Source organism: Arachis hypogaea, chromosome 3 (genome assembly GCF_003086295.3).
Source record: "Arachis hypogaea cultivar Tifrunner chromosome 3, arahy.Tifrunner.gnm2.J5K5, whole genome shotgun sequence".
Taxonomy (NCBI): Eukaryota; Viridiplantae; Streptophyta; class Magnoliopsida; order Fabales; family Fabaceae; genus Arachis; species Arachis hypogaea.
In genome coordinates, this window is record NC_092038.1 from 56100813 (window position 1) to 56116267 (window position 15455).

A 15455-nucleotide genomic window follows, 5' to 3' on the forward strand; every position below is an offset into this window, starting at 1 on the left:
CTCTGTAGCTCCAGAAAAACGCATTTGAGTGCAGGGAGGTCAGAATCCAACAGCATCTACAGTCCTTTCTCAGCCTCTAAATTAGATTTTTTCTCAGGTCCCTCAATTTCAGCCAGAAAATACCTGAAATTACAGAAAAACACACAAACTCGTAGTAAAGTTCAGAAATGTGATTTTTTCATAAAAACTAATAAAAATATAATAAAAAGTAACTAAACCATACTAAAAACTACCTAAAAATAATGCCAAAAAGCGTATAAATTATCCACTCATCAGAGTGCTATAATCATTTTTAAAAATCCTATTTTGCACTCAAGAACCAAGCACATTGAGATTAAATATCATTTTATTAGAGAACATGTGCAAAAGGGAACTATTGATATTCAATTTGTAAAATCTGAAGAACAACTTGCTGACATTTTTAAAAAACCCTTATGTGAAGATAGATTCTGCACCTTAAGAAATAGTTTGGGAATGATAGAATTAAGTTCTATTGAATATTTGTGAACTTTTTGATTATGTTTGGTTTTGTCTCGTAGGAAAGCAGGAGACAAATTTCAGGGTATGTTGAACGGACCATGATACTGAGGGAGAGTGCTGACATTAATTACCTTGGGCCCCACAAAAATCTCTTTGACTTTGCTCTGACCCATTTTTTAGTTTGCCTTAATCATGCTTTTGGGAAGTTGTCAAATAAAATCTTTATCCTTTCCTCATCCCTTGATTCTAGGAACTAAACTTTTAGTTTTAATTTTAAATTCTTCTTTGGTTAATAACCACGCTCATTAATTGGCATTAACTACCTCCATTCTCTCTCCACTCAACATTAAATGCTCTCCTAACCTCTCTCCATTCACCACTCACTTCGGCTCTCTTCATCTTCCTTCTTCATTCATTCTTTCATATCATGAAAAAGAAAGTTACTCCAAGGAAAAGTGACTAAATCCCTTTCACCAAAAAATCCCCATTCTCCTCTACCCCTCAGACACATACCCATATTCACATTCATTCTACATCCTCTTCATCTCCTTCACCTCAAACCACCGAAACCATGTGCAGAAAAGTCATAGCCCAGAGAACATCATCTCGGAAGAAGAAGGAACCCGTGGTTGAAGAAGAAGAGGAGTCTCACACCTCCCTTCCTCCCTCACCATCAAAGAAGGCCACCCCACATGTGTCTGCCCGAAGCTCTCAGAAAACTAAAGGTTACATGTTACGTAACACAAAAGAACCACCGAACCTGGAATCCCTAGATTTCAAGAATAAATACCACAAAGGCCATTCTCATTTTGACCCAGGCAGGTTTAATTCTTGTGCGTCTTATGAGTTCCACAAAGACGTGTTGATGAAACGTCATCTCTATGCTTCATACCTAGCCAACCTAGACTCACTTGCTGCCAAAGGAACCAATTTCATCACTCTTTTTGAGAACATGAAATGGACTCCCCTGTTCAATATACAGAAGCCTGTATACCCAGCCTTGGTTCGAGAGTTTTATGCAAACATGCGGCTGATTGATGGTGCAATCTATTCCTATGTAAAGAAGGTTTACATGACTCTGAACAGAGAAACCATAAGCGCTGCCATGGGTTATGTTGATGAGGGGCCAACAGCTTATATGACAGAGAAATAGGACTCGTAAGTAGGGATCACGCTCCAGATTGCTTTGAATCAAACATGCGAGAACTTTTTTGCTTTGGATGGCACTGTCTTGACCCACAAAGCTCTCAGTCCAGAAAGAGCACAGCTGCACAAAATTATCACTCACATTTTGACTCTACAGAGTGGCTCACACAATAGAGTAACCGTTTCTGATACCTTTGTGCTTTTTGCTATTATTACTTCATCTCCTATTTCATTTGCATATCTTATGGTAAGGCATATGTGGGAATGTGTTAGAAGTACCAAAAAGACAAACCTTTCCTATGGCATTTTTCTCACCTGCATCTTTGAACACTTCAATGTTGATTTAATTAATGAAGAGGTAGAGAACAAAGTTTCTTTTATTAAGGGAGGAGGGGTTTCAGGTACTTTGAAAGGCACCAAAGGGAAATGGTCAATGCCCTCTGACAGTGATCTTAAGAGCCTCCCAGCCGAGCCATCCAAGGTGACAGAATCAATCAGGGAAGTTCTCACTGAGTTTTCTAACATGTCCCAAATGATGGTGCAATCTTACAAGCCCGCTCGCAAGCTAGCACACGAAAACGAAAGAGCTTGGAAGAAGTGCCAAGAAAGGGTGGGTTTGATGCTGCAGAATTTCGAAGAAGAGATGGGGGGTGCCAATGATGATGATGCAGATGGCTCTGAGTACAACTTCTCTGATGATTGATCACTATTTCTTGTTGATTTCTGGCTCTGTTTGGTTTATTCTGATACTTTGTAGGTTGTTTGGATACTTTAGACCTGTGACACTTTGTTAAACTCCTGGTTATTTTGGTACTGGTTATATTTTGGATATTATGCATACCATTATCATTTTTTTCGCAGGACCCCTTTGATGACAAAAGGGGGAGGAAAGCTGAAAAATTGAAAATAGAAAGAAATAGGGTAAACATGGGCGGAAATCTCTTATAATTCATGATCAACCTTGTTTCAATGATTTGTTGAGTTGATATGCTTGCTGATATTTTTTGTTCAAATGGTTTGTCTCTGTTGTGGCAATATGTTTGCTGGACTCTAAAATTTTTTATGATTCCTTATGCTCTGATTTATGAATAAATGCTTAACAAACTTTGTGTGCTCTGATATGATTATAGTTGATTAAAATGTTTTCCTTACAAATAAATATAAAACTTTTGATGGCTGGAAAATATTGTTCAGTTTATGGCAACAATGGTTTGTGGAATTATCAAATATGTCTTGGTTGTGATGTACTTTGTACTCAAACATTTTGTTTGTCTGAGCAGAAAATCTTATGCATGATAACAAATGAATTTTGTTTATCACTTCAACTCCGCTCATAAATCAAGTCATTCAACATCTCAAATTTTATATGTTGAATAACATAGTTGCCTTAAGCTTGATTTCAAAAGTTACAGGTAAAGCTTCCCTTGGTAAAATAGCATACATTAAGGGGGAGCCATGTAACAATTGGAAAGGAAGGAATCCAAGTATTCAAAGGGAGTACTCTAATCTTTGATTTCTTTCCATTTCAATTTTTAAAAATGTTTGTCATCAAGGGGGAGATTGATGAGTTTGAAAAACTCTAAATTAAATTAGTGATGATCAAACATTATTATAACCATTAGTTGCAAAATTATTAATTTGATTTTAATCCATATGTGCTAATTAAATAATTTTGCTATGCAGATTTTGCTATTGGGCCAAAATATAACGAGCCCATTGGAATATTTTTCTTAGCCTTGATATTAAATTGTTGTGATTATGGTGGCTGAAATCATGGTTATGCTATTTGGGCCAGAAATTGTGATATAAGCCCAATTGGAATCTTTGCTACTAAGACCAAAGCTTGGTCCGAAACCAATATTGAAAGAAAACAAAGTTCCTTGCTTCCAACGGATCCCACTTTCAAGTTGTGATGGATTTCAAATTCAATTAACTTGAATTAACTTGCATTGGAAACATGAGAGAGAATATGCAATTGATTTGATGGCCTCATTAATGTTACACGCCACTAAGAAAGAAAGGGGAGTAGGAATTAATTCATTTTGATTTAATTTGTTCAAATTCATTACATGCTTTTCTTTCTATTCTCTCTTCTCTCTTATCTCTCTTCTTCATTCGGTCACTTCACAGAGAAAGCATGGAAGCCTTTGCAAGCTATCAGAGTAATGAAGAAGAAGCTAGATGCAAGCTAAAGACCATTGTAATGATGGCAAGAAAAAGAAAACAAAAAGTATGCTGTGGCTGATATCTTCACCAAAAATAGGTAAGTTTAGTGAAGTAAGCTCATGCTCTCCATACCAAAAATGAAAGAAGTTGATCTTGGTTAGAAGAAGAAGATCTCGGAGGTATGGCTCGTCTCTGCTTTGTGTTCACTCATAATAGAAGGTGGCTAGGGAGGCTACGTGAAGGAGGAAGCAAAAGTGGAGCAGGAGGAGCTGTCATGTATCAAGAACGCATCAAGGGCTGGGAATCCTTCTTGGAGTGTAAGTCAAGTTGGATGGCTCGGATTGATGAAGCTTGGTGTAAAGAGAAGACTCAGAGGTAATTGCATGTTGGATATATCATTTGGTTATCTCTCCTCTCTCTTTGGCCGAACCGGTTTTACTTGAAGAAGAAGAAGTTTAGCTTGGTTCAATAGTTTCAACCGTGGAGGCTTCCCCTTCTATAAATAAGGGAGAACAGCCAGGGCTTGAAGCAAGGAAAGAAAAAGAGTGAAAGCACAGTGTTCACATAGCTACCTAAGCTAACAGAAGTTCTTCTCATTCAATGTTCTTTATTTTGTATTTTTCTGTTTAATTTTGTTTGTCTTGAGTCTCATGGAAAAAGGCAAACAGTGAGGTTTGTAAGAAAAAACCATAGAGCGGAAAAAGGCAGAGTGTGCAAAATTGAAAGAAAAGCCATAGATGTCCTTAGAGGTCATTTGTACATATGTGTTGTGTATCATGATTCTGTGGAAATCCCCTTGCAAGTTGGGTTAGTACTTTGCAGTTGAAAGCTTGGTAGGTTACCAAGTTAAGTTCAGGATTGGGATTAGATTCCAGACTTGTCCCGGATAAGAAGGGTAGTTCTTAGGGAGAATTGGTGTTTATAATCAAAGATGATTATAGTGAAATTCCATCATTGTTGTGATGGAGACTGGATGTAGACTACATTGCACTTAGCAGCTGAACCAGGATATATCTTGGTGTAATTTTCTCTCTCTTCTACTCTATTTCTGATTCTGCTGCATAGGAAACAAAACTGAAAAATATCTCGTGGCTGGTCACGAGACAAAACAAAAAGGTCTCTTGGCTAGGCACGAGACAAAAATAAGAAATATCTCCTCAAGTGTTCTGAAGGACAGCAAGAGTTACTAAGCAAAAAAGAGGTTAAGATTCAACCCCTTCTCTTAGCCACTGATAAACCATCAAAGAATGAGAGTGAGAAAAGAATTTCAGTGTGTGTAAAGAATGAGAGTGGGGCTTTGATTTTTTATTTTTGATTTTTGGATTTTGTATTCTTATAGTATACAAATATGATGGCTAAAAGTGGTGTGTATGTAGCGCAACTGTGTTCAAAATCACAGACACTCGTCGCAACAAAACTAGAGACCTATATATATTTTTATTTTATTCGTTGTAAATAGAAGAAATTAATTCCCTCTTATATATACAAACAACTAAGAACTATACAAATGACAATTTATTTTTGGTAGAGAACTACGAATGACAATTTGATTCTATAAAACATTTGATGATCAACTTATTTTTCGCTTCTATCAGCGAGAATAAATAAACTAGTATGTATATAATTCCTATAGCCACAAGCACCTGGTAATAGTGTTGTGCAAACTTTTCCTACCCAACCAAATTAAAGTTGGTTCAAAACCAAAAAACAATCAAATTGAGCAACTTCAGTTGCATGGAGCCTTAGATTTCCCCACACTGCGGAACAAAACGTGGCACAACATGAGAGCACCAAACTCTACTGGCTCTTCAACAAAGAACCACAAGACATAGACCGATAATAACAGAGAGCACAAGCATAGAATTATATGACTAAACCCCTCAATTGTACAAGCCATATTGAGTTGGTACGCCTCTACCACTAAACCATGCTCCATCCAAGAAAGTTCCTACAGTGAACTTGCTAGCCTCATCCCTGCTAAGGACTTTGCGGCCAACCCAGTTGACCCTGGCATTGGTGCTGGCACCAGGTCCTGTGTTGTTGAACTCACCATAGAATAGTGTCTTGAGTGCAAAGTCGCCTTCCCAAGGTAGCCACCCATCAGGGTGAATTACATCGCCAATATCGGATTCCATTACAATGGTTCTCGAGTATTCCTTCCATGGCCTCCCAAGATAGCTCCTGATCTTGTCCTTATCCGGAGCTAGCTTGTCGTCCGCTTTGATCTCACACTTTTGCAGAACGAAGCCAGTTGTCTCCTTTTGGTCGTACCTGCCTTGAGCAGTTACGATGTTTTGTTGATTGTCCATTGGTTTTCTAAGTGTCATGATGCAGTTCTGGAAGATGGCGGCTGCGTCGCCAAAGATGAAATCGACGGTGCCGGAAATGACACAGCTCCGGTAGAATTGGCGGTGGGTTTGGGCGTATAGCGTGTCTTGGTAGCCCTCGAAGCGACAGTTAACGAACATTGCACGGTCTGCTTGAACTCTGGCTGCCACCGCTTGATGCTTCTCCGGCCCAGCAGTGTTTCTAAATCCCATTGCTTTGCCCAAGAACCCATTTCCAAGCACCACTGCAGTATCAAAAACCGAATTAATTTTAAATTAGCTATATATACAAGATGTCGCAAAATATTTCATGTTATTAGGAAATAATTATTTATACACCAATATATTTTGGACATTTAATCTATAACCATTCATTGGAGTGCCGTCCTATTCATTTTTATTCATTGCATATTTTGAAGTCTTAAATTTAATAAGAATCTCAAATAAGCATCAAAGTAAGTGTATAAGTATCAATATATACATTATTATTAGAAAGAGAATCTTGCTAGGAGCCGATGGAGTATCTTAAATTTAATAAAATGTTATTTGTATTTTACTACTTTTAGTAGATTCTTCAATTTGGACTTATTTTCTCTCATTTTGATTTTTCTCTTTTATTTCTCTTTGTCTTGTTACTGGCGTTTTAATGTGCTTGTTGAGACTATATACATAGATAGAGTATATGGTGTTTATAAGTATGGCGAGTTGGCTACTACGATGATTAAACAATTTTAGCAATATTTTGTATTGTTAAATTTAAAGTCACATTTTTTATATTTAGGAATTTTTTATTATTAATTGTTAAATTAAAAAAATTAAGTGTTTTTAAAGTTAAAAGACCACTATAATCACGGTAACTATACGTATTATAACAAGCACCTTATTTATTATTATTATTATTATTAACTTAAGAGGCACTTGTAGTAACAGGCACATTTAGCATAAGAGCATATAGCTTATACATACCAAAGGTTGCAGTTTGGAAAGTCCTAACTCCATCTACAAAATTTTTGCTGCCAGTGATGATACTCTTTTGTGATCCATCACCATACATGGTCATGTTTTCCATTTTCTTTGTAACAGTCACTGTCTCCTCGTATATTCCTTCTTTAACATAAACTACGTAGCTGCATGTTCAGAATTGAAAATATATGCTCGTATGAACAACAATTAAAAAATAACAATTCAAAAAAAGAAAAATAATAAGAAAACTTACCCACAGTTTTCTCCATTAAAATTGATAACTAAAAAATATTAAACAACTTAATATGTTTAACTAAATTTTTATCTACCAACTACCATTTTCAACTTTCAATTTGACGTCAAAGCAGCTGCACATAAGTCTTCACCAAAAAAAAAAAAAAACACAGACTAAGTGAAAAATCAACATACCGTCCATCATATTTTTCTGGAATGGCTGCCAAGGCTTCGGAGACAGTTTTGAAGTTGCCGCTGCCATCTTTTGCCACAGTTACGTTCGGCGTGGGTTTGTCATCCGCCGCCTTCAGAATCCTCCGATCCTCGCTGTTGACCCAAGAAGGAGTAGCGCTGACGTTTTTCTCCGAAAGCAAGTGGCGAGTCAAAACTGATTGCACGGCAGAAAGAACTGTCGACACTGCAGTTACAATAGAAAGCGAATTGCTAACAAATTCTTGAGAATCCTTAAAGACATCCTTAAGTTGTGTCTTCAATTCCCCTTCGGGGAAGCCATCAATGCAGGTTTGGTGGTAAGAGATAGCTGCACTCAGCCAGTTGTTGAGATCAGGGGCTTTTGTAGAAAGCTTCTTCAGATCATCAGCGGTGATTTCGGAGATGGAGAAGCCGAGTTCTTCCTTGGCGTCGTCAAAAAGCTGCTTGCAATCTTCATACGCTCCTTTGTCCATTTCGGATTCAAATTTCATGGAGGTGGTTTTGTTGAAGGCCTTTCCAACCTCGTCCTGAGCTAGTTTGATGGAGTATTTAAGCAGATCTTTTGGTTGTGCGTTGGGGTCATTCTTAACAGCATCGCCAAGGGAGCTTTCGCATTTGTCCTTATATTCTGCAGCTTCGCATATTACTTTCACAATCTTCGATGAAGCTTCCAATGCTTTGGTATTGGTGGAGGCCGAGGCGGAAGCAGAGGTGGTGGTAGGCTGGTGACTCGGCTTGGACGGTGACTTGCCGTGGTCACTCCCACCTCCACCGGAGGACTTGGAATTGAGTCCAACGTAGGCCGCAGCGCCTATGATGCATACAAGAAGAATGGTAGATACTAGACCGATGAGGATTCTCTTCTGGATCTTTTTTCTCCTCTCCTGTCGTCTCCGTTCGTTTATGATATCGAAATCTTGGAATGCCATTGTCGGAATTGTTGGTAGTCCAGGTCTAAGGCAGAGGGAGGCTCTGCCTTAGGTTCAAGCCAAGAAAGGGAAGGTGAGAGAGGGATAGTGAGTGGAAGAGAAGCAAGCAGGGTTTAATTTTAGGCCTTCCTTGTTCATGTTTCATTGTTTGAGCCATTTTGGAACCTCACTAGCATTTGTTTGAAGGGAGAGTAGGAAGGTCTGGATGAGAGACATTTCAGGCATTGCTATTTTCAAGTGTTTGGTTTAGGGCTCTTCATTTGCAGCCTTATTTTCTTTCCCCCTTATGACCAACTTAGAAAACGCTTCCCTCCATTTTTCTAAGGGTGAAACTGTTTCTTGTTAATGATGTATAGAATTTTGTTAAATTAAGTGTGCTTAGTAAATTTTAACACAAATATTATTCAATCGTCATTATTTTAATAGTTAACTATATGTAAACTGGTTGTCATAAAATTTTCTAATTTTTCCCATTGTATTAATTGTTATGTTTTGTTATAAACACCAGTATATTTAAAATAATCACATTTGCCATGTCGCCATTTAAATACTTCCTAAAAATTTAGTAACTAATTCAAAAATATTTTGTGTATACCACAAAATCAACTATTATTGGACACCATAAAAAAATTATATATTTCCTATTTTTGATATTTATACAGTGGTTGAAGAAGCGGGGGCTTGGTGTTGTTGAAAAACTGCCATGTAAAACCTTTATCTTCTTGATCATAAGGCCCTGCATTCACATTAGAATTTGCAACCAAGAAAGGACTCTACATAATGTATTTAATATTGAAACTTTTATTATTGTACATTGATTACTCTTCTAGCAACTTCTTTAATGCCCTATGCAGGTAGATCACCAAGGATCGGACACAGTAGTGACATTAGCAAAAAGTGAAACAAAATAAAGCTACATTAGTTTCACTATTTGCTTAAATACCATCATCATAAGGAAAAGAAGTAGACCCAAGCCAAGCATCACCAGTGATGAACTCTGAAACCGTGAAGTTATAGGCATCATTGTAATTCATCACATGGTAGCCAACCCAATTTACACGTCCATTTGTTCTTGAACCAGGTCCATAATTCTCAAACTCTCCATAATACAAAGTATCCAAGCCTTGATCATCATCACTATTAGACCATTTTGACCAACCCTTTGGGTCAATGAAGTCATCAATGTATGACTCAAGATAAACAACTCTTGAATAAACCCTCCATGGCCTACCAAGGTAGCTCTTAATGGTAGTGCTAGAGTTTGAAGCTGCATACAAATCAGTTGTGGCTATAATTGAGCAGTTTTGGATCGAGATTCCGGTGTCCTCGTCCGGCGTATCTCTCGATTGTGCCGTTATCACAGTGAATTGGCCAGGCAATGGCTTTCTTGAAACAATGTTACATTCTTGTAGGACTACGGCGGCGTTACCGAATATGAAATCTATGGTTCCGTAAATGTCGCATTCTCTGTAGAATTGTCTGAAGGAGTGAACATAGAGCGTGTCTTGGTAACCATAAATGGAACACCGGTAGAAAGCGGTTAAATCTGCGTTTACTCTTAATGCAACTGCTTGACGCTTCTCAGGACCTGCACTGTTCTCAAAAGCTATGTCACGTGCTAGAAAGCCATCACCAGATACAGCTGGAAAAGGAGATACAAGAGCAAATGTATAATCAGTCAATTTGTCATTTTAATTTGTTGCTTAATTCTATGACAAAAATAAGAGAGAAATTGCCTAACAAGAAGCACAAAATACAATGTTTTCTCTTATCTTCTGCTATGCTTCCACTATCCATTGTGCTTCCAGTAATAAAATACATTGTTCACTTTGCAAACTCAGTATATGCATAGCCAAAGTTAAATGCATCTTGATGTAAAATAAAAATGTTAGGTGGATATAAAAATCAGTTATCAAATAGTTACTATTTATTTATATAGAAATATATACGTTATTTATTCAGTTTTAATATATATTTTTTATATAAATAAATAATTTGTTATCTGTTTACATGTAACATGATTAGATATAAAATTATACATAGTTTTAAAACTAAAGGAGTAACAAATAAATTGCACTTAGATAATGCCAGTAAGTCAGTAACCTTTGAAGTTACCAATTGGAGCCATTAATTTTCATAAGATGATTCATTAAATTCAAAAACATGTCCAATCCAGTAACTTTTTTCTCTTATTGTTCTACTATGTGTCTCTGCTATCAAGAACAAATCAATTGCAAGGAATACGGAATTAATGCCAGAACCAAGGATAAAGAAAAACCTGTGACTCTTCTTAAAGCATCCGGCACTAGCAGAATATTTTATGATGAAAATTATATACATTTTTTATATATTTTTAATATATCTTTTACTATTTATATAAAACATATCAATACAAATAGAGAAGATAAAAAAGATTTATCTTTTATATAATAAGAAAACAAATTTATACCAACATCATTTCTCATATTTTCTTCCCGAACAAGATTAAAATTATTGACGAAAAGTACCACATAATATACATTCACATAAGTTTTCATAATAAAGGAACACACGAATGAGGCCTGAATAGTGAATACATACCACTAACAAATAACAGCTACAGTCTACAATCACAATCACCAGTGAAGATGACCCATTAATTATTCATACAAAATATATCGATTTAGATAATTTAGTCTTAAGATATTAAAAAAATTATAGGGCATAAGCACTCTATCGCGTATTTTTTTTTTATTTTTTGAGAAGGTCGCAGAAGCCAACATAACACAGTCAACATTATAATTAATATTCAACATAACATAAGAAAAAAAAAATTTAAAATTCTTAAAAATAAGAATATTAAAAATTTAATTGAAAAAAAAATCCAAAATCTAACTTAGTAAAAGCTCATTTTTTACAAGTTTTCTTTGCCTCGTCTTATTAGTTAAGCTACTATAATGTTTGCTTATATTAATTTCCTAGCATTACTTTAGTTTCTAATAGATTTTTTTCTTCGACATTCATTGCCGATGAGAAAATCACCTAAAAAGGTTCCACAAGAACAGAATTGTTGGTCAAGAAACCATCCCAATATACATTTCTAGGATTCGAATTCCTTGTTTAATGTTTAAGAGACAGAGTTGAATGACAACGCTGCTACACCTCTTGGTTTTCTAATAGATAATATTGTATTTAAAATTGAAGAAGTAAACTAGAAACATAAATTACGAAAAAATTATACATGCACATTAAAAGTCAGCCATCATACAATTATTCGTACAAAATACATATCGAAATATAAAATATATATTAAAAATAAATTAAATAATATATATATTTAATTACAATTAAATGTTAATGATCTAAGGAAATTACTAGAATCTATTAACTTATTATGTACTATAATTTAAGTTGCGAAATTATATGATCTAATAGATATAATTAAAATTGTAATATTAAAAAAAAATTAAGAATTAAATCCAAATTTGTTTTACAAAATCTGAATGATAGAGAGGACAAAGCAAGAAAAATGGATACAAAGACTTCACCTAGAGTTGCAGATCTGAAAGTGGTCCATCCATCACCAGCACTTCTGCTACCAGTAATGACAGTGACGTCACTTCCATCTCCAACAAGAACAATGTTAGGCTTACAACTTGGGATCTCAACATTTTCCTCATAAACCCCTTCTTTCACATAGATTACCGTCCTCACATAGCTGTTATTGGGAGCAAAGTTTATTGCATCAGAGACAGTGCTGAAGTTCCCTGTTCCATCTTTCGCCACAACAATCACCTCGTTTGGATCATACTGCTCCCCATCTTCCAAGCTTTTCTTCATGAATCCACCATCGTTGTCGTCACTTCCTGGATTAGAAAGCATTGAGAGGGAATTACTCACGTGCTTGTAAGTGTTAATAACGGAGTTTACCAGTTTTTGTTTCATGGTTCCGGAAGCAGAGTCTAGGCCTTCTAGACAAGTGTTCTTGTTTGTGAGTGCTGCACTGAGGAAGGTTCTAGCATCACGCAATTTTCTTGAGTTCTGGGAGTTACGAACCCCGGAGAGTGATCTCTTTAGAGATGTTAAAGTTGATTGGTGAAGCTCCTTGCAGTCTTGGATTGAACCCTTTTGTTTCTCTCTGATGTTTGAGTTTGAGGCACCAACGCTTTGGAAAAGTGTTGATAGCTTTGTGGCTTCGGAAATTGCGACTTGTAGGGAGTGAAGGAGGTAGGTAATGATGTTTGGACTTATGTTTATTGAGATTGAAAGCTTCAGTGATTCGAAGCATGTTTCTGGGTAAGGGGTGGTTTTGCAGAAAGATCTTAAGGAAGAAAGGTTGGTGTGAAATAGTGTTGAGGAATTTGAAGAGTTAACAGCAGCATAAGCATGTGATGAGGAGAAGAATAAAAAGAGTGTGAGAGAAAAGAGAAAGGTGAGTTTATGAGAGGTGGAAGCCATGGAATAATGATGTTCAAGGAACGAGCTCGTGAATGATGAGAAGGAAGCAGAGTATCTGAATCCCTTTAAATAATTGGTGACAGTGAATACTGAACAGAATCTAAAGCAACACGGGCTTTGAACTTCATGTGTTTGATTATACATATACGACAATGGCGTTAAATCAAATAGCTAAACACACGGACAATAATGTCATGGACTTTTGTAGTTTGAAAAATTACAAGTAGATAATGAAAATATTAAATAATAGAAAAAATATAGATAATTAATAATATCGATGAATAATAGATATATGAGATATTTATTTTATTTAAATGTGTGAATGATTATTTTAATATTAAAATTTAGATAAATAATTTGAAAGTGTAATATATTTTTATTTTATTGGTGGTTGTTTATATTATTCAAAAAAGTCATTAGTTACCTATCATAACCCTAAATAATATAAATAATAAATATGTTAGATGTTCAATTCCATAAATATGTAGGTGATTATATTTATTATTTTTAATTAGATTATTATTTTTTTTAATTCAGTTTATTTTTGTACAATTAATAATGGGTACATATTCAATTCATTAAGTATGCAGATAATTATTCTAATAGTAAAATTTAGAGAATAATTTAAAAATAGAATATTTTTTTTACTTTATTCCGAGTGGAGTGTTTTTTTACACCTCTTTTTTTTCTTTATATTTTCTTGGTGGAGTGAAGATATTTGTTGTTAAAAGGTTCGTTTAGGTGTTTTCCAAGTCCCAACACTATATATAATATAAGAGTGAGAGTTAAGGTATTATATTAAGCTTCACCAATCATAATATAGGTAATAATCCTATGAATGAGAACTAGAGTAAATATTTTGCAAGAGATAATGTTAACTTAATACAGACAATTTTTTTGTTCGAAATATTTGATAACCAAAAAAATTAGTCAAAAATAGTTAAAATTTACTTTATTTAATATTATAATAATTAATAAATATTAAATAAAATATATTTTGATTATTTTTTAATATATTTTTTTATATTGTATAGTATATGGGATCAGGTAATATGAAATGATTGAAATCTAACACTTCATCAATAGACATATATGGTATATCAGCTAAAAGTTTATTGTATTTTATATTAATATATAATAATGAGATTTGTTAAACTTATTATAACTTCCTATACCATTGAAAATTTTTGCCATTATAGGTTACATTACTTCAATATGAAATTTGATACAAATAATACATTATTTTTCTCGTCGGACTGGGGAAATTCCTGTGGTTATGCTATCCTTGTTACGTTGTGCACAAAAATCTATATATATGCCATGCTAAATTTCCCCTGATTTGTTCTTGCCTAGGTATTACCAAATGTGTGTTCCAATTAGCACTTGTTACAACGAAACATTATCTTTTTTGAAAAATTATCATTCTATCAAAAATTCAAAATAGTGAAATGAAAATTGATATATCAGTAGAGAATGAAGGAATTTTGTTATTTAAAATTTAAACTCACTTATCTAAAGACGTATGGGAAATCCAACGGATCTCAGACATTGTTAAACACTCAGCTTTGGAATGAGGTAGAGAATTTTTTTTTCCTTGATATTTGTGATTTTTTTAAAAATTATTTCTAACGTTTAATTTTAAAATATTCTTTATTGGTGTCAAAATTTTTTTTAAAAGTTAAATCTATCTAAAATATTAAGAACAAAGTTAAAAATATATAAAAATAATTTTGATACAAATAAAAAATGTTAAACATAAAATTAAAAATTAAAAATATTAAAGACAAAATTAAATAAAATTAAATATTATTAGTGACATTTTAAAAAAAAAATCTAAACACTAAAGATAAAAAGTATGTTTTACTCAAGTACGCGAGCAAAATAAGACTCCTGTCGACTGCGTCATTAAGAACTTAGGGTCCGTTTGGAAAATTTTAAAAGTAATTTTTTTTTAATTTTTTACTTATGAAAAGTAGTAGTATTAATGTTTGGTGCAATTTTCAAAATCAAATTGCAATTTTTTAAAAAGCTATTTAGGAGCTTATAGAGAAGTTAAAAAATGACTTCTCTCATAATACTTCTACTTTTCATCACATTTCTATAAAATAAGCATTTTTAGAATTAAAAATCTAAACACAAAATAACTTATTTATAAGTTAATTTTAACAAAATCATTTATTGTTTAAGTTATTTTATCAAAATAAGCTTAATTAAGTTAGTTACCCAAACTGAGTCTTAGTCGTAACTAAATTTAAGGTAAATTTTTTATTGTAATATTTTCCGAATTACTCATATAGAACTTTTTGTGTCACCTATGATCTAAATCTTTCTTAAGTGTCAAATTAAAAAAATAATCCAATTAGGTAATTAATAAAGATTTAACCAATAATAAATCAACAAATATTTTTAAATTATATTTTTAAATTGGAGGGTTTAATTTCTTTACTTATACAAATCGGACGGTCTAATTTGTGTATTTCTACCAAATCAGATGATATAATTTTTATTTTTCTAATCAAACGATTTCACATTTGAGAATAACACTCTAGCAGTTCACATT

General features: G+C 34.0%; 2 protein-coding genes across 2 annotated transcripts; both read right to left on the reverse strand.

Moving 5' to 3' along the window:
• Positions 1 to 5210: 5210 nt before the first annotated feature.
• On the reverse strand, positions 5211 to 8642 carry LOC112790620 (putative pectinesterase/pectinesterase inhibitor 45). Its single transcript, XM_025833104.3, has 3 exons — positions 7512 to 8642; positions 7086 to 7246; positions 5211 to 6364 (listed from the first exon to the last, which is right to left on the reverse strand). Exons 1-3 carry the CDS (start codon positions 8456 to 8458, stop codon positions 5673 to 5675), a joined length of 1800 nt encoding a protein of 599 aa, XP_025688889.1. The 5' UTR covers positions 8459 to 8642; the 3' UTR covers positions 5211 to 5672.
• Positions 8643 to 9171: 529 nt separating this feature from the next.
• On the reverse strand, positions 9172 to 13036 carry LOC112790621 (probable pectinesterase/pectinesterase inhibitor 12). The gene is made up of 2 exons (XM_025833106.3): positions 11986 to 13036; positions 9172 to 10100 (listed from the first exon to the last, which is right to left on the reverse strand). The coding sequence occupies exons 1-2, from the start codon at positions 12893 to 12895 to the stop codon at positions 9394 to 9396; spliced, it is 1617 nt and encodes a 538-aa protein (XP_025688891.1). The 5' UTR covers positions 12896 to 13036; the 3' UTR covers positions 9172 to 9393.
• Between the last annotated feature and the right edge of the window lie 2419 nt (positions 13037 to 15455).